The sequence below is a fragment of the Apus apus genome, chromosome 16, assembly GCF_020740795.1.
Source record: "Apus apus isolate bApuApu2 chromosome 16, bApuApu2.pri.cur, whole genome shotgun sequence".
Classification (NCBI taxonomy): domain Eukaryota; kingdom Metazoa; phylum Chordata; class Aves; order Apodiformes; family Apodidae; genus Apus; species Apus apus.
In genome coordinates this window covers 12,828,273-12,855,745 of record NC_067297.1, presented here as the reverse complement: position 1 = coordinate 12,855,745, position 27,473 = coordinate 12,828,273, and the positions used below count along the sequence as shown (strand labels likewise).

Genomic DNA, 27,473 nt, shown 5'->3' with positions numbered 1-27,473 from the left:
TGGGATCCAACTCGTGGACATGCCCATCTCCAGGGCTAAGGCACAAGCTGAGACCTCGGCCACCACATCTGACTTTCTCCTCTGTAGGTGCTCAGCAGCCATGTGGGGTCTCTTCCCATGGCTTCCCCCCCCACCCAAAGCTCCATATATGACACCTTATAAAGGCCAGTAAAAGCCCATGTGGGCTGGGGAACTAAACCTGCCAAATCCTAGGCATTTTTACCCAAATTTAGAAGAATATAAAAATCCCCCAGGTTGCTTATATTCTATATAATGGAACAACTTAATGCTCTTTGCCCACTGATGTAACACAGAGGAGAACCTGGACACTCTGCTGGCAGGAGCACAAGCCAGATGCCTTCCAGGAGAAATGGGATTTCCAACTCGGTCCTTCAGGAACTGGGGAAATAGCCCCCGAAAAAGTCCCGGGTCCCAGAGCAGGTGGGTTGGGACCACAGTGGGTCTGAGCTGCTGGAGAGGGAGAGAACAAAGATGGGGAGCTGGTGGAGCTGGGAGGCTGGACAGCCCTTGGCTACCTTGCTGGTAAGGGCCAAGATGGGAATAACCCTATGAAATAATCAGTGTGACTTTCCCACCGCTCACTAGTGGGGAGGAGTCCACACCCACTGGAGATTGTTTGCACAAGGGGGGGGGAAGTGCCTGATGGGGTGATAATGAACTCGATGAATATTCTGCTCATCAAGCCCAGCAATTTCCATTTAAATGGCAGAGAAACCCCTTGCAGGTTAAAAATGCCACATGCATGTGCATGTTTAGTTGTTGCCACTTGGGAACAACAAGGCCTGGTGTGCCAAAGCCCCTGGCCCAGCAGCAGCTGAAGCAGCTGGCAAGGGCAGTGCCAGGGGTGACTGCCCAGCCTGGGCTTTCCTGCAGATGCTCTTAGCACAGGATGAGTGGGTGAGACCACTTTTGGGGAAAGATCCCGTTGAGGGTGGCTGCCTGGAGCCTGGGAGGACCAAAAAAAAATTAATAATAATTTTAAAAAAATCATTAAACCCCGCCCCCCCCCCCCAACAAAACCCAAAACATTTTGAACATGCTTTATCACGTGCAAGTGTTTTCTGAAGGGTGTGTTCTCTGGGAGCCACACACCAAGCAGGCAAAGGAGGGAAGAAACTTGTGCTGTGCTTCCTCCCCTTCCCTTCTTCATTCCTACAAATGCCAGAGCATGGGAAGGTCTAGATCAGCACTGAAGGGAGATGACTTCCCTGGCACTGACCAGCCCTGCCTATGTGCTCCTGCCATTGGGTGCTGCTCCAGGGAGGAAAATGGGATGTGGATACAGCTGGGAAGCCCCAGCCATGGACAGGGCTGCCTTTGTGTGCCCGGGAGCACCGCCGGGTCTGGCAGTGCTGGAGATGGGACCAACTGGTGCAACTCCCCTCTAAATGAGTGTGTGCTGGGCTCTGGGAAATGCTGAGCCCTGCCCAAATGCAGGATGGCTTCCTGTGTGCCCAGTTTCAAGTGGTTTCAAACAGAGGAAACAGGAGGAGGGGGGAGGAAAGCCCTTGCCTGCTCTGATCGTGCAAAGACAGCCCAGGAGAGGCCTGGAGCAGAAGCTGGAGAGGCATAAAAAGCAAATCCAAAGCAGTTTCTGAAGGTGATGTTATCCCATTTCTCCCAGGTCTCACTCTATGACTACTACCTTTAAAACCAGCTTTGCAGTCATGGCTGCATTTGAGCCTGGCTGTTTTGGCCCTGTCCTGGTTCCAGCCTGTGCTACATCTGCCCCTTCTGGCCCAGCCAGACCTTGCCTTTCAGTTCCCCACCTTGAGCAGATCTTGGCTCCTTGGGCTTCGCTGGCCAAGTGGGCAAAATGGGTGCAAAACTCCCTGGCTTGGCCTGGTGGGGCTTTTTTGTTAGCTTGAAATCAATTCCTAAACATTAATGCTCCCGAGGGATCCTACCTCAAGGGAAATAAAAAAAAAACAACAACAACAAAACAAGGCATTCCTGTAAGGCAATTTCAAGGCCAGTTTTGCATCCAAAATCCCGGGGAAAGCTGTGCTGAGAAATCTGGAAGTTGAGTGGTGTGAACATCCCCTCCTGCATGTCGCAAGAGCTCCAGCTCCTTCCTTATTCTTAAAATAACTGCAGCTTCTAAGAAGTGGTTCCTCTTGGTGCAGCCGCCCCCACTACCGGCAGGTACCGTGGCACCCTGGGACACGGCTGATCCACTGGGACACAGCTGATCCACTGGGACACGGCCGTGCTCCCGGCCTCTTGTGTGGGAGCCTTGGCCAGGGATGGGGGGACAGTGAACCCCGGGAAGTGCTGGATTGCACCGGTGTTCCCAGGGGAATTACGGCAGTGTCTACAGTCTCACTTGGTGTGCAACTCCCTGTGCAAGGAATGGTGCTCCTGGGACAAGCTGGTGTGTGTAATTAGCACGGTGTGTGTAATTATGGCCATTGAGGTGCTGACCCACTGGCCTCCTCCACCTAAGGCACATTGGGGTGTCCAGCCCTGATGTGGGCTCGGGGGGGGGAAGTGGTCTGGTTGGGAAAGGCTTTTCCTCCAGCTGGGGAGGCCCACACCCATGGCACCCCCTTGCCTGCAAGAGGCCCCTGCAGAGCTTCAAATACCCCAAACTCCTGGGAACACAGTGGGGGGAAAGGGAGTGAGAACAGGGTGGGTGAGGTACAAAAATTGCGTGGGGGAAAAACTCACAGTTAGTGTTCACATCTCAGTAAGCAAAGCCCATGGTGGATTCCTCTGGCTGGTGCAGGGAGTGACTGCAGCTGTGCAAGGTTAGAGCAGAAGAGCAAGAAAAGCCAGTTTTTTTCGCCTTATCTAAAAATAAAGCCCAAATTCTGATCACGATCATCGTCTTCACCTGCTGCAGGAGCTCAGCTCCGGCAGGCCGGGGTTTGCTGGAGGCTTTGGCAGTGGCAGCACGTGCTGGGGCAGGAGCCTCGAGCAGCAACTGGTTGATGAATTTATAACCTATTTTTGTTTTTTCTTCCCTTTCTCCAACTCTATGGGTGTGACACAAGACCTTGGTTCCTTCGCTGTGGTGGCAGGAGAGCGAGCCCGCTGGCGCGATGCTGGGTACGCAGGGCTGCAGGCAGGAGCGGCGCGTGTAAACAGTAACAGGAAAGCTTGGATAATAACAACTTAAAAAATAAAGATAAAAGGCCCTTTAACAGGCCGAAGAGAGGGAGCACACCCGTACTGGAGTGAGAAATTACCCCCTTCCTTGGAAAAAAAAAAAAAAAAAAAAAAATCATCATAATCCCTAACCAGAAGGAAGAAACTAGGTACATTCTTTCTCTCGATGGGATACCTGGAAGGTCTCCAGGATTTCTCCACCCGAAAGTGCATCCCGGTGCCGGTCAGAGCGGCGTGTACTGGTTGTCGATGGCCCGGACGTGGCCCCGGCCCGGAGCGTCCCCCTCATAGTCCGAATCGCGGTGCCGGGGGCCGGGGGCTGGGGCCACCCCGCTGGGCCGGAGGGTCTGCAGCAGCTCAGCTGGTGATGGCACCAGGTGGAAGATCTGCTCCGGTGGGGGACCCGGGGGGGCCTCAGGGCAGGAGGGGTCGGCAGGGTCGAGGCTGAACTCGGGGCTCCAGCTGGGAACGGGCAGGGGGAGAGGGACGGTGCTGGCGGAGCCGGGAGCTGCGGGGGGAGCGGAGAGGCGGCCAGTGGGTGGGATGCTCCTGGGTGGGTTTCAAGGCTGGGATGGAGGCACATCCCACTCCCATCCTGGCCACTGCAGGGAGCAGCTGGTGACCTGGGCAGCATCTCCTTTCTCAAAAGAGGAAGCTGGGAGCTCAGGAGCCACCTTTTGTGCCACTGCCTGGATGCTTCTGCTCCCCCCCCCTCATCCCCCCAGTTTGGCTTGTGGCCAAAGGACCCAGCTCTGCCCAACCCCTGGAGCATCCACATCCACCCTGGGGGACCCTCCCACCAGGACAGGACCTCCCCCACACACCTCTCTCTGCACCCCATAGGAAGGTCCCCATCCCCCCGTGCCCGCCTTTTACCTTGGGGCAGGACAACGACGTAGCTGGACAGCCGGACGTCGCAGGCTGCCCCACACTCCAGCGGGATGGGGTAGCGATGGAAATGCTGCAGCATCTCCAGGATGGAGGCGAAGCGCAGGTGCTGGACGCGGCACTGGCCCCGCTCCGTCAGCGCCAGCCGCAGGTGCTGCGGGGAGGAGCACAGACCTGGTACTCTCTCACCATCTCCCTTGCTGGAGGAGATGATGGGGGACTTGGGGTCGGGGTGGGGGAACACAACAAACGGCTTCAGCACGAGGTGCTGCGCACCCGCAGCTCGCTGTAGGAGGATTTGCCCTCCCCCCCATCAATGAGCAGGGGGCACCAGCCCACTGTGAGCATCGGTGCAGGGACCAGGCAAGAAGAGCATCTCCATGGGGTGGGGTGGGATGGGGACTGCACTGTGGTGGGGAAGCTGCCTGAGGGGCTCCTATGACATCCCTCCCCCTTCTCTAGCCCCTCTCCCACCTGTACCTTTGCTCTGCCCTGGAAGTTGAAGGTGAGGACGTACTCGCCGCGGCGCGTCTCGCTCTGCCGCACCAGGAAGACGCCGTGGCCCTCCAGCCCCCCCAGCTGCACCAGCTGAGCTGCCTTCACCCGGGAGATGGGCCCATGGAACCAGGGGCAGGAGGAGAGGAACTGCTCCATCTTCGGCCCCGCCGCCTCCCCCGGGCCCCCTGGCGTCACCCCTGCCAGGGCACACGGATCAGCGCCACAGGGACCCTGCCTGTCACCCCCCTTCCCCTCCCCTTTGTCCCCCCACCACAAAATTTGGGGATTCCCAATCGGCCTGGCCAGCCATGGCAGGGACCCCTCCTGCAGCAAGGGATGCCCCAGCACCTCCACCCTGTCCCCAAGGTCTCCTGGGTGTCCCCAGTGCTCACCTTGGCTGAGGGTGTTGGAGCTGGCGGTGGGGCTGGTGGCCGTGGGGTCAGGGTGCCGGCACGCCAGCAGCTCGGGGTCACCCACATCAGACCTGCTGGGGACAGGAGAAGCCAGGCTGAGCACTGGTTGGGGACAGAAGCTGTGCTGGGGGATATGGAGCCACTGTCCCCATTCCCTGGCTTGGGGACACCCACTGGGCACTTACCCCCTGTGCACACACTCTCGGATCTCGGCTGTCCAGGAGCTGAGCTGCTGCTCGTCCCCTGCCTCAAACACCACATCGGTGGCATTAGTGACCTGGGGGACATTGAAAAGAGACAAGGGGGCTTCAGAGAGAGAAAGAGACACGTGCATCCCCCTCCCACCCACCTGCACTTGGGGACTGACCCTGACCCCAGCCAGGGTGGTGCACTTCCCCCCCATGTTCCCCCCCCCTCAGTTGCTACATGCCCTCCTTGGGGAAGGGGAACTGAAATTTGGCACAGGAGCTCTGGGCAGGCATGTGCCTCCTGGAGGGTGGGAAAAGCCTCGGGGCAGGCTGTGGGATACCCCCTCCCTTGGCTGGGTCCTACCTTGAGGACAAAGGTGTGGAGGTTATCCGGCATCTCAAGGCGTGTGCAGCTCCGCACCTCCCGGATGGCAGAGCAGGCAGCCAGCAGCTTTGGCTTGGAGCCCTGAGGAGGGAGAGGCAGGTGCTGAGCTGGGCCATGACACCCCTGCACCCCAAACCTCCCACTGCTCCACCAGGAACCACCCTAGGCACAGCAGCCAGCAAGGAAATACCCAGCTCTGCAGGGAAATACTCCACTGGCAAGGAAATACCCAATGGGACAAGGAAATACCCCATGTGGCAAGTCCTCAACACAAGGAGGACATGGAGCTGTTGGAGTGAGACCAGAGGGGGCCCCAAAGATGATGAGAGGGAGTGGAGCTCTGAAGACAGGCTGGGAGACTTGGGGTGTTCAGCCTAGAAAGGAGAAGGCTCCAGGGAGACCTGAGAGCACCTTCCAGTGCCTGAAGGGGCTCCAGGAAAGCTGGGAGGGACTTTGGACAAGGGCAGGGAGTGAGAGGACAAGGGGGAAATGGATTAAAACTGGAAGAGGGGAGATTTAGGAGAGACATTATGAAGAAATTACTTAGTGTGAGGGTGGTGAGACCCTGGAACAGGTTGCCCAGGGAAGCTGTGGCTGCCCCATCCCTGGAAGTGTTGAAGAGCAGGTTGGATGGGGCTTGGAGCAACCTGGTCTGGTGGGAGGTGTCCCTGCCCATGCAAGGGGTGGGACTGGATGATCTTTAAGGTCTCTCCAACCCAAACCATTCCAGGATTCAATGATGATTCTATGTCTGCCAGCACTGAAGGCTGGGTAGGTGTCACTTCCCCCATTATCAGTTGGCACAGATGCCCAGTTTCAATCAACCAAACCAGTCTGGGATTCTGTGATTCTATGAAATACCCCAGGGGGCAAGAAAATAACCCTGCACAGCACTGCCTGGTGTGCTGCGCCCACCTTGAGGGGCTGAGCTGGGGACCCAGCTCGGGTGGCAGCAAGAGCTGGGTGGAGGGGAGAAGGGAGCAGGAAGATCCCAGCATGATGGTGTGTGCACTGATGAGGAAGCTGGGGTGCAGGGAGCACCCCGGTCCTGGGTGCAGTGACTTGCCCAGCGCTCCCCGCGGCCGCCCACCCGGCCTGGCGCTGACACAAGCACATGACAAAACGCTGAGCCAGCACTTCCAGCGAGGCTAAGAATAATATCACCCCTCCCGGCAGCTTTCGGTTCCTCTGCCGCCCCGTGTGCCGGCAAACAAGCCCCTGACCACCAGCAGGCTGTGGCACACATCACCCCCCCTGCCACCCCTGGGATCTGGGCTGACAGGGACCCTCTTGGGTGGAAAATGCCCCTTAGGGACATTAGTGCTGGGTGATGGAGCAGGACCTCATCCCTACTGCCCAGCAAAGTCCAACCAACACCGAGCACGGCACAACAGAATCCTGGCTGAGCTGCTGAATGCTCCTGTGATCTGTGACCACCCCATCAAGGATGCCAAGCTTCAGACCAAAAAAAAAAAAACCACCCCATTTGGTTTTGCTGACCAAAACCCATTGATTTAGCTCCAAGTCCACAACAAAGCCACCTCCACCACGTCCCCAACCCAGCCTGGGGTGTAGAGGGGGAGATGGGACGACTCAATGACTCCACGGTCACCCAACCAAACCGTGTTTGGTCGCTTTTCTTTTTCCTTCCTGCCTTCCTCGACCCAGGACTTGCTGTACTTTGGGACCGGAAACAGAGCATGAGAGGACTCAGCCCTTATCAACACCAGAAAGAAAGTTCTTAGAAGTCACTCACCCAATGGGTTTGGTGCTACCACGGTGGCTCACGACACCCCTGGACCCGCCGGTGACCGTGATTGCAGCTTTGAAATCACGGTCGCCAGCAGGTCCAGGGGTGCTGTCAGCCGCCCCCCCCCCCCAGTGCTTTATCCCGAAGGATTCCTCATTTTCCTCCCCCACATCTTTTAGGAATAACCCATGTGAGATCCTGCAGGGAGCAAGCCAAAGCACGCGGGTCGTGACGGCGGGCACGCGGCCCCCCATGGGTTTTATCAGCACGCATCCCAACCGCGGCGTTGGGGTTGGGGAATTCCAGGAAAAGGGAGTTCGGCGAAGCCCCTTTGCGTCTGCTTCCCTCCCCGCCCCCCCCTTCCCCCCCCCAAAGGGAGGGAGAAGGAAATGATGTGGCGGAGAGATATGAGGCTGAAAAAAAACACCCAAACCAGTCTGGCTTCGGAGAAGTACCTACCGCAGGCACGGTGCCCCCGTTCCACCTCGCTGCCCTGCTGGAGGAGGCTGGTACCAGGAAAGGCATTTCTTGGTAACCAAAACTGCAAACTCAACAGCCCGTGTGGTTGCCCAGCACCTGCTGGCTCCTCCTCAGCAAGAGAGGTGTCAGGGCAGCACCATGGGGCTGGGAACACCCTGCTGCTGGCTGGGCTGGGAGGAGATGAGTTGCTTGGGGTGCTCAGGATGGGATGGAATGCTTGGGATGGGAGGCTCAGGATGGGACAAGATGCTCAGGATGGGATGGATGTTCAGGGTGGGACAAGATGCTCAAGATAGGATAGAATGCACAGGAGGGAATGGGATGCTCAGGATGGGACAGGATGGATGCTCAGGATAGAATGGGATGGGATGCTTAGGATGGCACTGGATGCGCAGGTTAGGATAGAATGCTCAGGATGGGATGGGATGCTCAGGACAGGATAGGATGCTCAGCACACTCAGGATGTTGCCCCAGCTCAGTCCCCAGCCTCACCAGTCCCAGCTCCCACCCCAGACACCCCATGTGCACATGGGGGAAACTCCAGCACAAGGTTGAGTACCCCCAAAAATCACCCAAGAACACGATGCCCTAGGAAGCTCCATCTGCAAGTCAGTTCCCAGAGCACAGCCACCACTGTGTCACCACTGCAGCACCCCCAGTCCTGATGCCTGGCACACCAAACCTGCTGCCCTGGGCTGTGACATGGGTGATCTCCAGCTCACAGGGCTTACAGCTGTGGGATCTGGCCCAGATCCCCCAAAAACTCTCCCCCTGACAGGAGGCAGGCACTGCTGGGGACATGGGGCCACCAATGGGGACAACAGTCCTGTCAGCTGTGGGGTGTCATCAGGAGCACTGGTGTGGCACTGGGAGTGCCAGCACAGCACCAGTGTCATCCCTGGACAGAGCAGGACAGCCAGGAGAAAGCAAGGTTTGCTGGAGTCTGACAAATATAGGAAGGAGCCAGAGGGAGCTCGGCCCTGCGGTCGTGCCAGGAGCACGAGCTGAAGGTCAGGCCAAGGTCAGAGCTGCGCCAGGCACTGCAGGAGCTGCTGTGGTTCCACCCTGCACAGCCCTGACAGCAGCTCTCACCCCGGCTCCATCACTGCTTTCTTCCCTACCTTTCTGGGGGAGGCCAGGGTGGGCTGCCCATGCTGACCCGTGCTGCCAGTTCTACCCATGGTGCTTCTCCCTCAGGCAGCCTTCCCAGCACACCTCTCCACTTGCCCTTCGTGCTTTCACGTGCCAGCGGCAGCGGGAAATTCAGTGCCCAGGAGAGTGCATCAGCATGGTGGGTGCCTCTGCACAGCTCCAACAAGGATACCTTGACTTTGTAATTTTTTTGGGGGGGAGCAAAACTCCTCCCAGCATGGCCAGATGTGCTGGGAAAGCTCCTGCCATGATGCTCTGAGCCGTGGCCATAAGGAGCACGACCTGCACAGATGTGCAGGGGACACTGCGGATGCTGGGAGAGCTCCTCCCAGACACTCCTGGGCTTGGCTGATCCGATGGTTACCCAGAACACTGCCAGCACCCATGCTGCTGGTTTGCACAGGAGGGATCCAGAGCCACCCACCCACCTGAGCAGATCTGGCCAGGGCCCCGCTGGTGAAGGTGGTGGTGGCACCAGGGTGACAGTGGTGGCGCAGCAACGATGGCAGTGGCACGGTGACGATGGCGGTGGCACAGAAATGGGCGGCAGTGGCACAGTGGTGGCACGGGGATGATGGTAGCGGTATGGCAGGTGGCACAGTGATGAAGGCGGTGCATGGTGACGATGATGGTGGCATGGTGACAACGATGGTGGCATGGCCATGGCAGCGGGGCCAGAGAGAGCAAATCCTTCGAGAGCAGCGGGCGCTGCCGCCGGCCCCTCCACGCGCCGGGGATTTCCCTGCAGCGGCTCTTTCGCTTCCACTCTGAGTCACACCACCAGCCCTTGTGCAAGGTCCCCGACAGATCCGGCCCAGATTTGTCACTTCTTGTAAATCACGGAGCCCTTACGCAAGGGACAAACCTCAGTCCAGGTTGCAGGGTGCCCGGGCACAGCTCAGTCCCACCAAAGGATGGACGGACAGACGGACGGGCAGTCACCAAGAGCTGCCGCGGTGCAAAGGCTGGGTTATTCCAGCGTTAAAAACCACAACCCATGCCCAAGGCCCTGGGGAATTTTGTGAAATTTCCCAGGAGCCCAGAGACACGCAGCCCCATCCGGGGAGATGCCAGGCAAACTGGAGGGGAAACACGTCCCGTTGGTGCAGTGCAGGGCAGCAGGTGGCCACAAGGGTCCTGCAGGGCTGGGGGGACGCACCAAGGGTGGATCTGGAGGGGACAAAATGTCCACTGCAGAGGCCCTTGTCTTCAGGGTTTGCACCATGGGTAATGCCAGGGTTTGTCCTTGGGAGTCTGCACCATGGATAAACCCAGCATTCATCTTTGAGGACTTTGCACCATAGATAATCCCAGCACGTGTCCTCGGGTGTTTACGCCACAGCTAATCCTGGCGTTCATCCTCAGGGATTTGTACCACAGCTAATCCCGGCGCTCAGCCCCACAGGTTTGCAGCACAGCTACTCCCAGTGCCTGTCCTCCTAATCGCAGCGTTCCAGGGGGTTGGCAGCACAGATAATCCCAATGCTCCTCTTCTGGCATTTGCCCTGCGGCTGATCCCAAGGGCTCACGTCTGCCCCGTGCCCGCGCTGGTGTTGGGAATGGGGGCTGCAATCCCACTGATTCCAGCCATTTCCCTGCATGCCCTTGGCCTTTCACGTGCCTCCTGCACCCCACATCCACTGCAGACCGCCCCAGACCTGCTCATCCTCGCACTGCTTGCTGGGGAGGACCCTGGGGTGCCACAGTCTGGTCTCTGCCTGCATGCAAAGGCTGTTCACTCTGAAACCTACTGACAGCAGCACTGAGTGCCATCATGCAGTTGGCTGTTCTCAGTGTAGGAGGTTTCCTGCCTCTGTTGAGCACAGGAACATGAGAGGTGACCCCCAGTGTGCAGCTCAAGCCTCCCCAGCCCCTGGCCATCACCTCTCTGTCCATCCCAGCCCCAGACAGCACTCTCAACCCACCAGCACTTGAGGGACAAAGGAGTTTCCAAGGCACCCTGTCTCCAAGCACTGCCAAGGCCTGCAGGGTGGGGGACAGAGCCATCCCCGAGGGGACAGGGCTCAGCAGTGACAAGAGGCACCGTTGTGCCAGCCCAAAGCACTGGCTCAGGGACACAAAGCTCCTTCTGTTCCGAGCACCAGCAAACGGCAGCGAGAGAAAACACAGCCTGGACCCCACCACCCCCAGCCCCGCCTGCTTATCGAATCAAACCTCTGAAACAACCCCAAGAGCCAGGCTGAAGTCATACACATGGGGAGAGATTTGGGGGTTCTGGCTGAACCCCCCTACCCTGTCCTCAGGGCTGCCCCTCCTGCATGGATAAACTGGAGCAGCTGCCAGAGCCATGTGGGTCAGCTAACACTCCTTCCCCAAACCCCTGCAAATCACCCCAAAACCAGAAAGCCCCACAGCTCACATTCACTAAACGCTCAAGAAAAGAGGGGCTATCCACACGATCTGTAAACAGCACCCGCCAGCCCCATTATTATTATTATTATTATTATTAATTATTAATAATATAATAATAATAACTGCTACTACATTATTTATTTTAAGCCAAACTCACTTCCTGTGTGGGCTGCTTTAATAATTTCCTGGAATAAACAAGGAGCACAGAAAGCAAACAAGGTGTCTGCGTGCGAATGCGAAGCGGCTGAGTCACCTTAAAGCCTGACCCTGCAGGGCTGGGCAGGGGGTGGGGGGGTCCAGCACAGACCCCTCCCCACCCCCAAGGCTCCAGGATGTCCCAGGACTTTGCATTGTCCTGGGATTTTGCACAACCTAGGATGATGCAAGAGCTCCAAAAGCCCAAACAGAAGCGCTTGATCCCTGTCCCAGGGAGGTATTTGAGTCCCACAGCAGGACCTGTCCCTGCCCGGCTGAAGAAAGCAGCACTTGCCCCAAAAGCTTCATTTTTTTATCATCTCAAGATGATGTCACACATGACAATGCCCATCACGGGCATCAGTGCAAGGTGGGACCAGTCACCCAGCAGCAAGGAGCAGGATCCATCTGGGATGAATCCTGGCAGCTCCGGCGCTGCCTGTGCAGCCTCTCATAAATATTTACCTTTCAGAGCAGCAGCGCTCGCCTCGAAACAACCACATCCTGGGTAAAAAAAAAACCAAAAAAAAAAAAAAAAAAAAAAAAAAAAAACAAAAAAAAAAAAAACAAAAAAAAGAGGCAACCACCCAAAAAAACCATCACCAGACATACTGCAGCCCACCCCCCCCACCCCCCCCCCCCCCAAAGCCCCTTGCACCCCCAGCTGCAGGAGGCCTGGGGGGACACAGCACCAGCCTTGAGTGCTTTTCTCAGCCTCTTCTCCTGTGATTCACTCAATACTCCAATTTCCTTCTCGCCTTCCTCACGGTGCTTTCCAAGCTAAGTAGCTCTGCAGCATCCCTGCCTAGAAGACAGCCTGAAGCATCACTGCCATGAGAAGGGGGGGGTCACAATAATGGGGACCTCCCCCCTGCAGGATGGATTTTAAAGGATAAGGTTAAAACTAAACCCTCCAGCCCCTCTCCTGGGCAGGTTGGGGCTGCAACCCGCACCCTTCCCCTCCCAACCCCATCGAGCTCCATCCCAGCAACAGTTTCCAAAATAAGAAACCCTGCTCTTTAGCAATTAACGCCAGGGCTGTGGTTATGTTGCTCAAAGTATTTTTTCCGTGCATGACCAAGGATGGAAAAAGTTGTGGTTAATAAATGACAAATAACCTTTTGTCTCGTCACCCCCACCCCCCGTGTGCCCTCACTCTGTGATACTGAAAATTAAAAAAAAAAAAAAAAAAAAAAAAAAAGGAGGGGAGGAATAAATAGAAAAAGTCACCACTGAAATCTCAAAAAGATTTCGAAGAACAGTGAAAGCAGAGAGGGGAGGGGCTGCCCTCCCTGCTCGGCTGGGAACAGCTGCCCATGGGTTTTGGTGCAGCTCCAGGTGCCTTTGGGTGACATTTCACCTCTCCCGAGGGAATTACAGTACACCCAAACCCATCCGGCTCTTACCCCATGAAAGGATTCCCAGCTCATGCTCTGGGGATGCCAGGAGAGCAGTGGGAGAGGGATACAAGCTCTGGAGATGCCCGCACAGGGATGTGGTCCCTGGGGATGCGAGGAGAGGCATGTGGTCCTTGGAGATGCTGGGAGAAGGATGCCAGAACAGTGCGGTGCCTGGGGATGCAGGGAGAGAGATACAGTTCCTGAAGGTGCTGGAAGAGACACACAGACCCTGGAGATGCCAGGACAGGGATGTGGTCCCTGGGGATGCAGGGAGATGGCTGCTGGGAGCCAGATGTAGTCTTTGGGGATGCCAGGAGAGACATGCCAGGATAAGGATGTGGTCCCTGGGGATATCAGGAGAGGAATGCAGTCCTTGGAGATGCAGGGAGAGGGGTGCAACTCTCCAACTACACACTGTTCAACCACCAAGGAATAACTCAATGTGGTCACTTCTGGCTGGACCCCCAGCAGCCTGGGATCATTTAACATTATTAGTACAACAGAGAGAGAAAATAACATGGGAAAACCACAGAGATGAGGGCAGGAGTACACGTGGTTCAGCCCGCTCTGGATCACAGGATGGAGGACACCAAATGGGATCCAGATTGACTCAAACGTGCCTTTCCCTGGGTCAGGGAGATGATGGGATATTGAGATGCTTCCCATCACCAGCAAATCCCTTCTTGTGGGGCACCCATTGCCCCAGGGAGAAAAAAAAACACTATGCATCTTTTTTCATAGGAATAGAGGAAGAAAGGAGCTCATGGGGCATTTGTGCATCCAGTTTTTAATTATAGGCTTCTAATAAGAGGGAATGTGCTTTGGATTTGAAGCAAAGCGTGCTGCAAAAGAGAGGGGGGGTTTGCTCAAGTCCTTTCCTGGGATAGGGATGTAAATGCAGCTGCCAAAATCTTCCCAAAATGTGGCCTCTCCATCCCTGTGGGCAGGAACCAGCAGCAGCTCCTCCTCTGCCACTGCCTTTCTGTAGGTCCTCAGTTGAGTCACTTAGGGTTGTGTTTGAGTTGCTCCTGAAGGTACAAGAGGAGCTGGGATGGGGACCACACCACCAGGATGTCTTGAAGTGAGAGGACCCAAGGGACTGGATTAAAACTGGAAGAGGGGAGATTTCAGTTAGACATGAGGAAGAAATTCTTGAGCGTGAGGATGATGAGACCCTGGCCCAGGTTGCCCAGGGAAGCTGAGGCTGCCCCATCCCTGGAAGTGTTGAAGGGCAGGTTGGATGGGGCTTGGAGCAGCCTGGGCTGGTGGGAGGTGTCCCTGCCCATGCAGAGGGGTGGGACTGGATGATCTTTAATGTCCCTTCCAACCCAAAACATTCTATGATTCTATGTCCCCAACCCTGTGCCTGGCTGGCTGCTGTGCAGAGCCTCAGGGGCTGAAAATCAGAGCCCAGCAGCACAGGACCTGCTTGCTGAGGAGGTGGCAGTTCTCAGAAACCAGCTTCAGGTGAAAGGAAGGGGAAAAAGAAAGATAGAAGGGGAAAAAAAAAAAAAAAAAAGAAAAGAAAAAAGGAAGTCAAAGCAGTCTCACAGTCTCACGCTGAGCAGAGATAAAAATACTGCTCCTCCCATGGCCAGGGCTGCAGACGCTGGAGCCGTGACACGGGCTCCGCACGTTCCCACCGGAAGGACTCTTCCCAGCTCGTCTCGGCATGCCATCAATTTATGGGATGCACTGGATTTCATTAAAATGCTATAAAGAAACCAGAGCAAATGCAAATCCCATTTCCCTTGCCCTTCCTGTAAAAACATCTGGTCAACAGAAACGGCTCGGGACATTTCCGTTGCAAATCACAGCTTTCAGGGAGTTTAGGACTTGGCTGTTTTAAAGGCACAAGGGGCTGGGGCTCAGCTGATTAACTGCCCCAAAACCCTCCAGGGCTACCCTAAAACCTGTTTTTTTTTTTTCATCTCTGGCTTCGATTTATGAAGGTGGAGAAGCCCTAGAGATACCTAAGCCTCCAAGTTACATGAGAATAAATGGGGTGGTGGAGGGGAAAGCCCTTAGTGCCTCCACGGGAAGCAGGAAGGACTGGAGAGCATTGCCTTCATACTACACACCAGAGAATCCACCCAGGCTGCACACCTAGGACCCTGTCCAGGGCTTCCCTGCACACATCCACAGGCATTCTAGATACCCTGACACCCTCTGGCCCCAGCAGCTCATGCCACAGAACAACGGGTGCCCCAGACCCCCTGGTGCCCTGCAGCCAGGCTGTGACCCACTCCCAGGAGAGCTCTGGATCCAATCATCTCCAAATCTCTCCTTTCCAACATCATTTTTCCAGTGCTCAAGGGAGGAAGGAGCGATGCCAAAACCAACCCAGCAGCACGGAAAGCCCCACCTCATCTGGCTGAAGCTCCCAAGGGACTGGCAGATCCTTGGGGGATGGGATGCCCAGGCTGGGCAGTCCCTGACCCTCCCAGCCCTGCGCCCAGTGCTGGCAGCAGCCACCCAAGCACTAAATGGGATTAGGGCTCTTCAAAGCCTCCTGCTCCCTTTGATGCTGGGAACAGAACAGGATTAGGCTGGGAGGCCCTGCTGGAGCCCACCAGGGGGGGAAAATTAAGATAAAAGCTGCCAAAAGCAGAGTGACAGAGCAGGAGCCGAGTGTGGTGGGGCACACGAGGAGCCACCCACCCCCCCCCCCTCCAAACACCCGGCCTTTCCAAGGTCATGGCAAGGTGACAAGTGCTCAGGGGCTTGGCTTGGTGTTGTACAGCCACAAGGATGAGCTGAATTTCCGTTTCCATCTTATTGTTTCAAGGAAGAAGACAAGGATGCTTCTGGGGAGACCTCAAGGGTGACAAAGCCAGAGACCAGACTGGATATTAAGAAAAATTTCTTCACAGAAAGAGTGGTGAGGCACTGGAACACGCTGCCCAGGGAGGTGGTGGAAGCACCATCCTCACAGTTAGACATGGTGTTCCAGGAGATGGTTTAGTGGTTAGGAGTTGCAGGGCAGATGGTTAGACTTAATGATCTTGAAGGTCTTTTCCAACCTTGATGACTCTATGATCCTATGACCAGCCAGTGATGGAAGCCTCCCAGGGCTAGTTTTACACTTGTGCTTATTTAAAACCATTAATATTTCGCATTGATCAACAACACCTTCAAATCAGGAACAGATCCATGACATGGGCAAAAGGCAGCAGCAAAGCCCTGTGAGCACCCCAGGACTCTGGAGGATGGAGGGGAGGGTGCTCCCCCCAGCCTTCCCTAGGGAATTATTATTTAGTTATTTTCAAGGAAAAACAAAACAAAGAACCCCAAACCACCCTGCTGTTCTGTTCCCACTGCTCTGGGGTTTGTCCCCTTGCTGGGTTTGGGGAATGGGACCCACCAGCACAGCACAGGGTTTTCCACCACCCCTGGAATTCAACTGGGAAAAGGGGCTGGATTGATTCTGCAGCAAAGGAGACAGGATCTAGCCCCGGCTCAGTTAATTAGACAGGAAAGACACGCCCTGAGAATATTTGCACAGGAAGCAATTTACTCCAGAGACTCGCGAAATCCAGCAAGGAACATCTGCCCCTCTTCTGTGGAGCTGGCTGAGAAACCCTCCAGCTCGGGGCCACGGGGGACCACAGGGTCCCCCTGGCCTCCCAGGGACGGGGACTCACCAGGAAAAACCTCCACGAGATGGAGATTTGTGGCAAACTCCAAGGAATAACGCTGCGGAGCCTCTTGTTTGAAATGCCTCCTGCCCGTGGGGCAACGCTGCAGGGAGAGCGAGGATGTGCTGGGCTCGCGTCCCAGGGGGAGGGAGGGAAAGGAAGAAGAAAAGGGGAGGGAAAGCAAAAGGGACAAAGCAGTGTTTGCAAGCACCGGACCACGCTGGCACTGCTGGGAGCTCTCTCCGAGAGCCCCAAAATGACCTCCCCGTGCCCTGGGATGGGGACACGCGCTCCCACAGGGACAAACAACCCCAACCCCTGACCTAGCGGAACAAAACGGGCTTTTGCCTTTGGATTTTACAATTCCAGTGTTGTTTCTTTTCTTTTCTTTTTTTTTTCCTTTTTTTTTTTTTTTTTTTACTATGTAATAACGGGGCTGTTTGACAGAAATAGCCGCAACTGAGCCGGCTGCTCCCTGGCCCGGTGCCGCCCCGAGCAGCAAACAGCCCAAGGCAGCGACAAGGCTCTACCCCAGGCTTCCTCCTGCCGAAGCACAAGTTAGTCATCAAAGTTAAACTTAAGCACGCGCGCGCACACGAAAAAAAATATATTTAAAAAAATAAATAAAAAAAAAGGAAAAAGAGAAAGCCCAGCCCATCACGCCTGCGTAAGAGCTGCCATGTGGAGGAACTGTCTTTTAAAAGATGAAACGCGGCCGCTCCCCCCGCGTGGCTCCCCCTCCGCTCACATCCTGCATCATCTCCGCCCCTGCAGCGCCGCGGGAGCTCCCGGGGCAGCGGAATCGGAGCCTCTGAGCCACAGAAGTACTCACAAAAAATAAAATGAACCTCCCTTACAGATCTCGCGGGGAGCAGAGGAAGGCGCAGAGACTAATTTTTATTTTCCCTTTCCTTTCCCAGTTTGCCCGGGTGAGCAGATGTCCTGGTGGCTGCTGAAGCCACGGATGGAGACAAAGGGGAATTTGGGGGCCACCAGCCCCTGTGACCTCCCACCTGTCTGAGATGGGTCTGCAGAGCTGGGGACAAGAAGTGCAGATCCCACCAGCCTCAGTCCTCAGCTCTGCACCGAGGGCAAGGCAGGTTCTCCGCTTCCAGCCAGAAAAGCCAGGTTTGAGGGCCCAGCAAGAAGAGACGCAATCGCATCGGGATTGATCGCAATAATTAGCACTGACATCACCCTCGGCGCATGACGACAGCATCATTTACCCCCCCAAAATGTGAGCCCATGAGAGCAACTCAGATCTCCTCAGAGGTCTTAAATAAAGAAGGTGCAGCTGAGGGACTGCGACAAACCCAGGTGGGTGCTGGGGTTGCACCCGGACATAGCACCTTCTAGTACCTGAAGGGGCTACAGGAAAGCTGGAGAGGGACTTTTGACAAGGGCAGGTAGTGATAGGACGAGGGGGAATCACTTTAAACTGGAAGAGGGGAGATTTAGGTGAGAGGTTAGGAAGATATTCTCCTCTATGAGGTTGATTAGACGCTGGCCGAGGCTGCCCAGGGAAGCTGTGGCTGCCCCGTCCCTGGAAGTGTTCAAGGCCAGGTTGGATGGGGCTTGGAACAACCTCAACCTGGTCTAGAGGAAGGTGTCCCTGCCCAAAGCAGGGGGTTGGAATTACATGATCTTTAAGGTCCCTTCCAACCTGAACTGGCCTGGGATTTGATGAGTGCCCATGGTGACAGACGCTTGCCATCAGACTTGCACCATGGCCCAAATCCCTCCAGTGGGATATGCCATTGTCCCCGGTCCACCGTTAAGGAACCCACAGCATCGCTCATGGCCAAACACTCGAGAGCCATCAGCAGGTCCTTACCTTGGGCGGGTCGAAGAGCTCCAGCACGTACTCCTCGTTGTCAGATGTTCCTGCTCGCCGCAGCACCAGGCGGCACCGCTGCCAGCGCGTCCCCACATCCAGGGAGGTCTCATCCAACAGCCCGTACTTGAGCAGCCCCTCCTTGCGCACCTCAGGGGGCTGCTCCCGTGGCAGCCCCCAGGGCAGGATACGCTTGCCTGGTCCTGTCTTGAGAGCTGCTGTTGCCTCTGCTGTCACCTCCCCATCCCCGTCCCCAGGGAGGGTGTCTGAGGAACGGCGTCGGAAGAGGCTGCGCCAGCTCCGGCGCAGTTGGCTGAGGGAGAAGGGTCGCCGGGCTGGCCCCGCCAGCTCCTCCGAGCTCCAGGACTTGCGCAGCCCTGCTGGGGTGGCCTCGGGGACATGGCTGGGTTGCTCAGAGTGAGCAACTGGCTCCGGCTCAGCTTTGGTGGCCACCGTGTCCAAGGAGAGATCTGTGTGCCGCCGATGCGTCTCCCGGTAATCCCGCGCTGGGCCGGCGGGCAGGATGCGGAGCTGGTTCATGGCAAAACCTTCCTTCACCTCATGGCAGAAATACTGCTGGAAGAGGTCGGTGAACTGCACCGAGAAGTTCTCAGCAGCCAGGAGGTCATGGTGCGGGTGCTCGGTGGCAAAGCGCAGGTAGTGCCGCGCCAGCTCCTTGGCGGTGCTGATGGCGTGGAGCTCGCAGAACTCATGCCAGCCCCGGGGATGCGCTGGCGTGCCAGACGGCAGGGCCTGCCCGTTCATTGCCGTGGCTCCAGCGAGGTGGCCGCGCTGCAACACAGAGCACACCGGAGCATCAGGGCAGCCCCTCGCCTCCCCCCACAGCCCCAGCAACCCCCAGCATGATGCTCCAGATGCGGAAACACAGCGTCTTGCATCCCTGTCCCCACCTAGCAGGACTGTGCCTCAGTTTCCCTGCCCAGCACCCAGTCCTGCCGCAGGGCCTCACAGATTTGTCCCCACCTGGCAGGGCTGTGCCTCAGTTTCCCCAGCTGCCAGGTGGGGTGCAGGCAGGTCATGGAGCAGGGTGTCTGTGCGGCTTCCTGCCAGCACAGCTGCCTGCAGCTGCCCGTCGCCCCGCAGGGACACCCGGCCCGGCCGCATCCGCTCTCCTCCTGCCAAGGCTTCTCTGCGCCGATGGGTTTCCCTCCAGGGATCTATTTCAACGGAGCAGATAAAACCGGAGTGGGGGTGGGAGGGGAGGAAACAACACGAAAAGCTACAGAAATCCAGGGACAGAGCTGCCTCGCCGGCCAGATCCACCCGGCCTGGGGAGACGTGGCCATGCTGCCCGCACAGCCAGGGATGAGCCCATGTTCCCAGGGGGATGCTCGGCTGCCGGTGGCACCGAGGGGCTGTCAGGCTCTGGCAAACCACATCGTATCTCTGTCCTGAGCAGATTTTGCTGCGAGGCCAATCTGAGGATACCCATGTTCAACGTGCAGCTGCCCTGGAGTGCCTGGCAGCAATGCTCCCTACGGCCAGCCCGGCTGTACCACGCTGCTTACCAGTGAGCCCCACCAGAGCCCCCTGCACTTATCACGGCCCCGCACCCCGCTCCGGCAGGAAACATCCACCAACCCCCCCGGATCCTGCCACGCCAGCATGGGCACTGTCAGCTGCCTGGCAGCATCACCCCGGCTGCTGGGAGGGGAGGAAAAGTGATTGCATTTGGCGGGGGGCGGGGGGAAGGCAAAATTAAAAAATAAAATTAAAAAAGGGAGAGGCCGGGAGGAAGTGAGCGGGGCGACGCGACGCGGCGGATCTTGTTTGCAGCCGGGCGGGCGATAACGCCGGGAAGAAAACCTCTATCTCTGCCCACCCGCCGCCCTTCCGAGTACGTCCCGCAAAGTTTCCAGGCGAGGGGAGATGTTATCTGTCCCCCGCCAGCCCTGCTGGGGCCCAGCTTCTCAGAAGAGCTCAGGGCCAGCTGGCACAGCGGCAGTGCTGGGTGTGCGCCCGCCCGTGGCCCAGCCGAACCCCCCGTCGGGGCCCCCCCAACAGGGTCCCCCCGTCTATCAGTGCTACCAGCCTGCCCATGACTCAGCATCCTCCAGCTGCGCTCCCCGCTTCCTCCCGGCACCCGGGAATTGCCACAGACACCACAGCACACTCAGCAGGATGTTCCCCCAAAAAGGCAGAGGGAAGTGAGGCACCCCTGCAGATGGCTCCTCAGGCAGGCAGGAGATTCCCAGGACTGGGAATTTGCCTTGCAAGTTTTCAGGCTGCCTCCACACCAGCTTCAGGAGAGGTTTGCAGAGTGGGAAAAGCCGGGCTTCACCTGCGCCACGTGGTGGGAGCAGCTGAAGGCCACCTCTGGCAGCAACGGGATTTTTCCAACTGGTGTGATGATGGGAAACAACGGCACACTTCCTGCAAGGGAACAGTTATCTTGGCTATTGCAGATGAATCCACACCTGAGCCATCCCAGATGAATCCAGCTCCTTCATCTGGCTCTGCGTTTCCACAGGGATAGGCCACAGGGATGCCACTGCCAGGTGGGCTCCTCCCTGCTCCAGTCCATCACGCTCCACGATGCCGGAATTCAGCAGCCAGTGGATTTAAGGCAAACTTCCCACCTGCATCCCTTATACCCTACATGTTCCTACAAGGGGCTCCTGGCCGTCCTGTGGATCGCTGCTGAGCCAAAGGCCTCATCACAAGGGTTAATTGCTTTAATTTCCACTAAATGGAGAATCCAGACCACCCTCGGACACACCACAGGCTGGCTGGGATTGGGGAAAATGTCACCCTGGCCGCTGGAAGAGGCTGCCCTGTCTCAGGGGTGTTCTGGGGTGCTGGGTAAGGAGCTGGAGGAAAAGCGGGACGGACCGGCTTCGATGCGGGCTGGGGGACGAGCCCCGGCTTGTGCAGGATCCAGCCCTGCAGCCTGGCCGCCCCCGGCACATTTCATTAAGCTCTTGCCCAATCTGGCGTTTGCGGCAGCAGGTGCCAGCACTGGCCGGGACAGCAACCCCGAGACCACAGCTTGGATGTGGCAATGAGTTATTTGCACCTTGGTGGTGGCAAAATTCCCAGTAAATGTGTTTGTTGGTTCATTGCACCCAGAGAAGGTGGCAGCACCGGGGCAATGCTGGGAGCCAGCACCGTGGCTCTGCCACCCGCTCCCAGAGGATGAACGGTTCGGATCTGGCCAGCTTTGTCATGGAGAGGCTCCAGGATCCAACCCAACACCTTCCCACCACAAAGCAGCCATGTGGGGGGCTGCAGCTGCGCGGGATGGGCACCCTCCAGCACAAAGCTCTGCAAACCCAGCCTTGGAGGGAAACGTTACGGAGCAGAGACCATGTCACTGAGTCCGGCTCACACACACGGGCGGCCCCGAAGCATGTGCAGCTCAGCCGACACACCACGATCTGAAAATGAAACTGGCCCTGACTCCCCGCACCAGGAAAACGCACGCCAGCAATGTAAATAGGAAATCTGATTTATGGGCTGGCTCTCCCAGAAACAACTGCTCCCCAACCGGAGGAGAAGCAGCCGGTGGCATTTTTCAGCTCCCTTTTATATAAGCGTGAAGCTATTCCAAATTCACCCCGAGGACTATTTTCAGGAGGTAGTGAAGTGAGGGGCTGGGAGACGCCCTCGCTGGCCCTGCAGCTCCTGGCTTCCCAAGTGGCAGAAATACAACGTTCCCACAATCCCAAGAGCAGGAACATTGTTCCTTCCCAGGATGTCCTCCATGAAAAGAGCTATTCTGAGCCGGCAGCAGCCTTTCTTGGCACGGCCCTGCAGCCCACTCCAAGGCAGCTATAAAAGGCTGGGTTACAATGAGCAGCATTTTCAATGGCAGAGCATCCGGTGTGGGGGGCTCATAGGAGGGGGGATGAGGGTCCTCGGGGGGGTTTAGGGGGATGTGGGTTCCCAGGGGTGGACTCACAAGGGCTGCTTGGTGTGGAGCAACCCCCTGGGACGGTGCTGGTGCAGCCCCTCTCTGCATCCCAATCCACTGGGAATGAAGGCAGCGGGTGCTGGAGAAGCAGCTGGATGCAATCCTGGGCTGAGAGTGTGGAGCAGGACAAGAGAGGCAGGGTGGCCATTTGGGGATGGGGACAGGGACACAGCTGCTCAGCCAGGCAGGATGGGCTGGTGCAGGGGAAGAGGTGCCTTGCTCTCCCCCTCTGGGAGCAGCCCTCTGTGGCAGTGAGGATTCTCTGGGGACTCATAGAGGGTGATGGCACAGCACCATCGCTCCCTGCGACCTGCCAGCTGTTCCCACAAAAGTCGGAGGACACCAGGGGTCTCGGGACCTTCCCTCCCTCTTCTGCTGAACTGAGCCGACAAACTGAAAAGTGACTGAGGAACAGGCCAGAAAGAACCCACCACATGCTGATGCAAGCTGTTTTCTTAGGAAATTGGGTTAAAAGTCAGGAGGTTGGGGGGCGGGGGGGCTGATTTTGCTCTCCTACCCCCACTTTCTTGCAGGACATACACACCCCTTATTTGACCATGCAGCACGACACAGCTTATTATATTAAAGGCTAGAGCTGGCCTTAAACTCTGGCTCTGTGTGGGCTGCGCAGTGCTGCAGAGTTCCAGCAACACAGTCAGTGTTAAAGCACTTAAAATCCAGGGAAAAATCCAGCCATTTGGCTTCCCCCAACCACCCCACCAGGACAGATAGGACAGAAACAACCTTTCCCAGACCCATCTTGGGCTAGACACAAGCTCTGGGCTCTCTTGACCCACAGGAGCTTACCAGGACTGCAGCCAGCCCAGCTCCTTCGAGACCCTCTGCCTGCTCCCCTTCACCCCAGCTCCCATCACCGGCATCTGGAACCCTGCAGCCCCATTTACACCATCACACTCTCCTACACCCACTGCCTGCAGGGAAAAGCCCAGCAACAGGGTGGCCTCTTTCGACAGGGTTTGTTTTGTTACATGAAACGAATCGTGGCAGTGTAGGCGTGGGAGAAGCTGGGTGCGGGGAGAATTCCCAGGGGAGCCACCAGCTGGGGGTCCCTGGCTTCGCCCACAGGGTCAGGGGGGCTCAGCCCCCCTCCACTGTGGTTTCCCCCAGGGCTGGATCGGGCCCTTTCTCCTCGCCATGCCGCGGCAGCGCTGGCAATACCACAAACCCTCTTGCACTTTCGCTTTGTCTCACCTGCTGGGATTTGTCCCCAACATCTTTGCAGTGGCAGGGTCAGTTGCAGCAGCCCCATGGGGTTATGGGGGAGGGAGGGCGGGATCGCTCTGGGCGAGGAGAGGGCAAGACCCCTCAAGAGCCACCAGCACTTGCACCAAAATCTCTCTAGTGTGATCCACAGTGCTGGCAGAGCCACTGCCCCGTGAGCTCTGGTGAAACCAAAACGGATCTTTTCAGAGGCAATAAACACAGAAAGGCAAAGGAGAAAATAAAAGCAGTACCGGGGGCAGGGGCAATGCACAGGGACAAGGTTCTCCTCTGCCAAAAGCAAAAGAAATCTGATCTAGTCCCAAAGTCAAACTGAAACCTGTCAGTAATTTCACAGGCCTTTAAACTCCAATCCCGTAACCTACCAGCAAAGCCGATGGCAGACAGGGACATGCAAGAGCAGGCAGTGCCAGATCCCCATGCTGACCACTTCTTCCTCAGGCTGCTTTTCTTACCTAAGCACAGCAACCCGAAAAACCCCCGGGACACCAGCCCACAGCTCCAGCACATCTTGAATCCATTTGCAACAACAATATCGAAATCGCAACTCGATAAACTCATCCCGGTTTCCTTGACAGTAAATCCCAGCCCGGGCAGCAATGACCGTGTTATTGCCACTGCCGGAGCCAGTGGGTCCTGGCTCCCTGCGGGTGATCTCGCGGGGGTTTGGCAGGAGCAGGAGCGGGCACGCTGGCAGGGCACAGGGAAGCCGCCGGGATGCTGACCGGCGCATCGGCCTCGTGCTCCGAGCCCCGGCGCTTGCCAAGCCTGGCACAGCCTGCCAGCCAACAAAGTCTGCAGGGAGCAGAAAGCCAGAGGAGCCGCTTGGCAGGCTCCGGCTGGCACCTCCGCCTGGCACGGGGGCAGAGGAGAAGGGGGCGGCGGGGCGGGCAGGCAGGGCACGGCCCCCACAGGCAAGGGAGCACCCCGCAAAGGCGGCTGGGCATCACCCCGCAGGGTTCTGTGGCCTCCAGGAGGGGCCATCCCCATGGCGGGGGCTGCAGGGGTCTGGGGGCAGGCAGGGGAGAGGCGCAGGGCTGGCTCCGTGCATTCTGCACCCCTGGATCAGGGATCCTCAAAATAGGGGTGCTGGGAAGCGGAGAAACTAGAGGGAGACAGGAAGCCCAGAAGATGGGGTGCTTTGGAGTAAAAGGGTGCTAAGAAGATGGGAGTCCCCAGGATTAGGGGCACCCACAGAAACAAGGAGAGGCCCGGGGGAAACGGCTACGGGGAGGACGGGGGTCCCCGAGGGCGACTCTAGAAAGAGTGACCTGGGACAGAAGTGCCTCCCGGCAGAAAAGGGGTGCCGGAGGGGTGGGTGGGAGAGCTCCGAGGGCAAGAAGCTGCCAGAGGGGGAATCACCCACCCGGAGCGGAATCCGCGGGGGCGGAGGGTCCGCGCCTGGGGCTCCCGGCGCTGCCCCACAGCAGTGCCCGCCGCGCTGCCCTCCCGCCCGGCTCCCCCCGACACTTTCGCTTTGCAGCAGCCGCTTTCCCGGGGCTGTCCCGGCACAACCCGTCCCGCCCCAACCCCGGCTCGGTTCCGTTGCGCACCCGCCGCTACCTGCAGGAGAAGGCGGCCGGTTGCCGCTCGCCCATGGTGGAGCACGGCGGAGCGCCCGGGGACGGGGCGGACGGGACGGGAAGGCCCGGGACGGCACAGCACGGCTCGGGACGGCTCGGTACAGCTCGGTACAGTTGGGTTCAGGCAGGAAACCGGGTCAGGCGGCTCCGCATTTCCGCCGAGCCGAAGCCTCGGCGGCGCGGGGCGCGGACCCCGAACGGGGGCGGAGACTGCGCGGGGGCGGAGCGGAGAGGCTGACCCGTCTGTCTGTCAGACTCGATCCGCCCGCCCCTGCCGCTCCGCGGGTGCGCACCGCTCCGCGCTGCCCCTCCACGCAGCTGCCTTATCGCATCCGCGCCCGCGGAGGCAGCGGCATAAACAGCCCGGCTGCTGTCGTGGGGGTTGGTTTCTTTTTTATTTCAATTTTTGTTCTTTAGTTTTTATGACTTTTACAATTTTTTCTCTGTGGATTTGGGGGTGTCCGGGAACCGCAGTCCCTCTCGGCCCCAGCCTGGTCTCAGCCCCTCGGGGATCGGAGTCTCTTGGAGGCTGGGGAGAGGTGTGTGCAGGAAAACACCCCGCTTTCCTGTCCTTGCTCAGCCATGTCCTCCCACAGCTCCACGGGCTGGGACCCAAGGGACCTCTGTGGTGGCAGCAGTGGGCGAGACGCCGTCTCAAACCCCATTTCTCATCATTTTCCTCTGCTTTTCAGTCGACAAAGTTATCTCACTGTGAAAGGCATTGCTGGCGCTTCCCACACCCGACAGGAGTGGATCAGGTCACAGGGCCCCCAGTTGTCCCACAGCGTAGGCAAGAGCTTTAGCTGTGACAAACAGCAGTCACAGTTTACCTCTGGTGCCGAGCAGGGTTGTGGACTGGGGTGGGAGCACACAGGCCAGGCTTGGCCATCCCAGTGCTGTACTGGTGCCATCCCAGGGGAACAGGGGTGGCATTGGGAGCTACAGCCACTCACCCTGCGAGCCATGGGAAATAGGAGGACAATAAACTTTCACTGCACCTTTTGCTGAGAAAGGGCTGATTTGTGGTCTGCACTGTCACATCTGGCCCTTTGACATCACCCACCCCTGTCACTGACTGTTCCCAGAGCTCCTGCAGGACCTCATCCTCTCCAGTTGGAAGTGGGAAGGCAGGGGGCTTCTCCTTGCCCTGCAGACCCCCAAGTGGGTGCTGCTCACACCAGCCTTGCAGGAGCCGTGGCAGAGCAGCTCTGCCCGTGTGCTGGCACTTGCCATGCCAGGGAAAGACAGGGAAGTGACAGCTGGGATTTACTGACACCACACAACCGATTTGTGTGTGTTGGGAAGGTGGAAGCTGCAGGATTTTGTCCTTGGAGAGAGGGCTGAAGCACATGAGCTCTTTTTGAATGGGCATCTGTGCCACCAGCAGCAGGTTCCATCCTCGGTGATGTTTTAAAATACATTCCAGTTACTTGCCCCATCCATTTCCAACCCATCCTCTTTCGATGGGGAAAAGACTGAAAAAGGAACCCCGTGCTGGTGCTGTGCCTTGGGGCTGGCCATCCCTAAACCATGTCCCTGGGCTACCACCAGTACAGACACAGCCCCACAGCCCCCCTTCCAGCTCCACAAACCTCCCCAGACCCAGATGTGAGCTTTCCTGCAGGATATAACCCCACACTCCCCTTGGCTATCGCCTGCTCCAGGGGTCCAGGCAACTCCGCGACCAACCAGCCCTCCGCAAACCCCGCAGGGAAGTGGCTGGGAACAGCTGACTTAATAAAATCATACCTTAAAAGCTGCTTTTTAACTTCTCCCGCCGTTGCTTCATGCATAATTGCACCTTCTGGCTCTTTTTCTGAGCCTGGAGAAGCGGCCGGCGGAGCGCGATGCCTGCCCGGGGGCGGCTGTCCCAGCGCGCAGCTACCGCACGCTTTTCTTCAGGAGCTCCATCTCTGTCAAAAAGCACCTTCTCTGAGTCCTCAGACCCCGTGGCCCGAGATTCCTCTTTTGCTTTGCTTCCTGTATGGATTTTCTACAGTCCCCAACTGCTAATTCACTACAACCGACTTCTGCTTTTTCTGTTTGTTTATGCAGAGCTGCGCAGATGCCTTTGTACACACACACACACGCACGCACACACACACACGCACTCTGCTTCCCTTCCGCTGTGCACCAGATTCAGCTTTTAACCATTGCTGCGTTCTTCTCCTGGAAACGCCTTGACCAGCTTTCAGCTGTCCTTCCCACTTCACTCTTCAACTCCCACCTTCTGGCCCCCTTCGTTTCCAGGATGCGTGGGGTGGTTTGGAAGTGACACATGGGCACTTCCTGGGGTGAGATGTGAGCGGCTGCGGGTGATCTCTGCCACCCCACAATGAGATAAGGGTCCCCCCATCTTTGCCCGAAGGGAATCTGGGGGCGACATCT

General features: G+C 57.5%; 1 protein-coding gene across 6 annotated transcripts; it reads right to left on the bottom strand.

Annotated features, from left to right (window-relative positions):
- Window positions 1-1,028: 1,028 nt before the first annotated feature.
- On the bottom strand, window positions 1,029-27,152 carry SH2B3 (SH2B adaptor protein 3). 6 transcript variants are annotated; one of them, XM_051634394.1, is made up of 9 exons: window positions 19,311-19,864; window positions 18,327-19,118; window positions 5,484-5,585; window positions 5,117-5,208; window positions 4,911-5,005; window positions 4,501-4,715; window positions 4,009-4,174; window positions 3,308-3,640; window positions 1,029-2,762 (listed from the first exon to the last, which is right to left on the bottom strand). In XM_051634394.1, exons 1-8 carry the CDS (start codon window positions 19,449-19,451, stop codon window positions 3,357-3,359), a joined length of 1,887 nt encoding a protein of 628 aa, XP_051490354.1. In that variant the 5' UTR covers window positions 19,452-19,864; the 3' UTR covers window positions 1,029-2,762; window positions 3,308-3,356. The 6 variants fall into 6 exon arrangements, with proteins under 6 accessions (XP_051490354.1, XP_051490357.1, XP_051490353.1 ...); XM_051634393.1 differs by lacking the exon at window positions 1,029-2,762 and adding an exon at window positions 25,066-25,107 and having other exon boundaries at window positions 3,124-3,640; window positions 19,311-19,504; XM_051634397.1 differs by lacking the exon at window positions 3,308-3,640.
- Window positions 27,153-27,473: the final 321 nt, after the last annotated feature.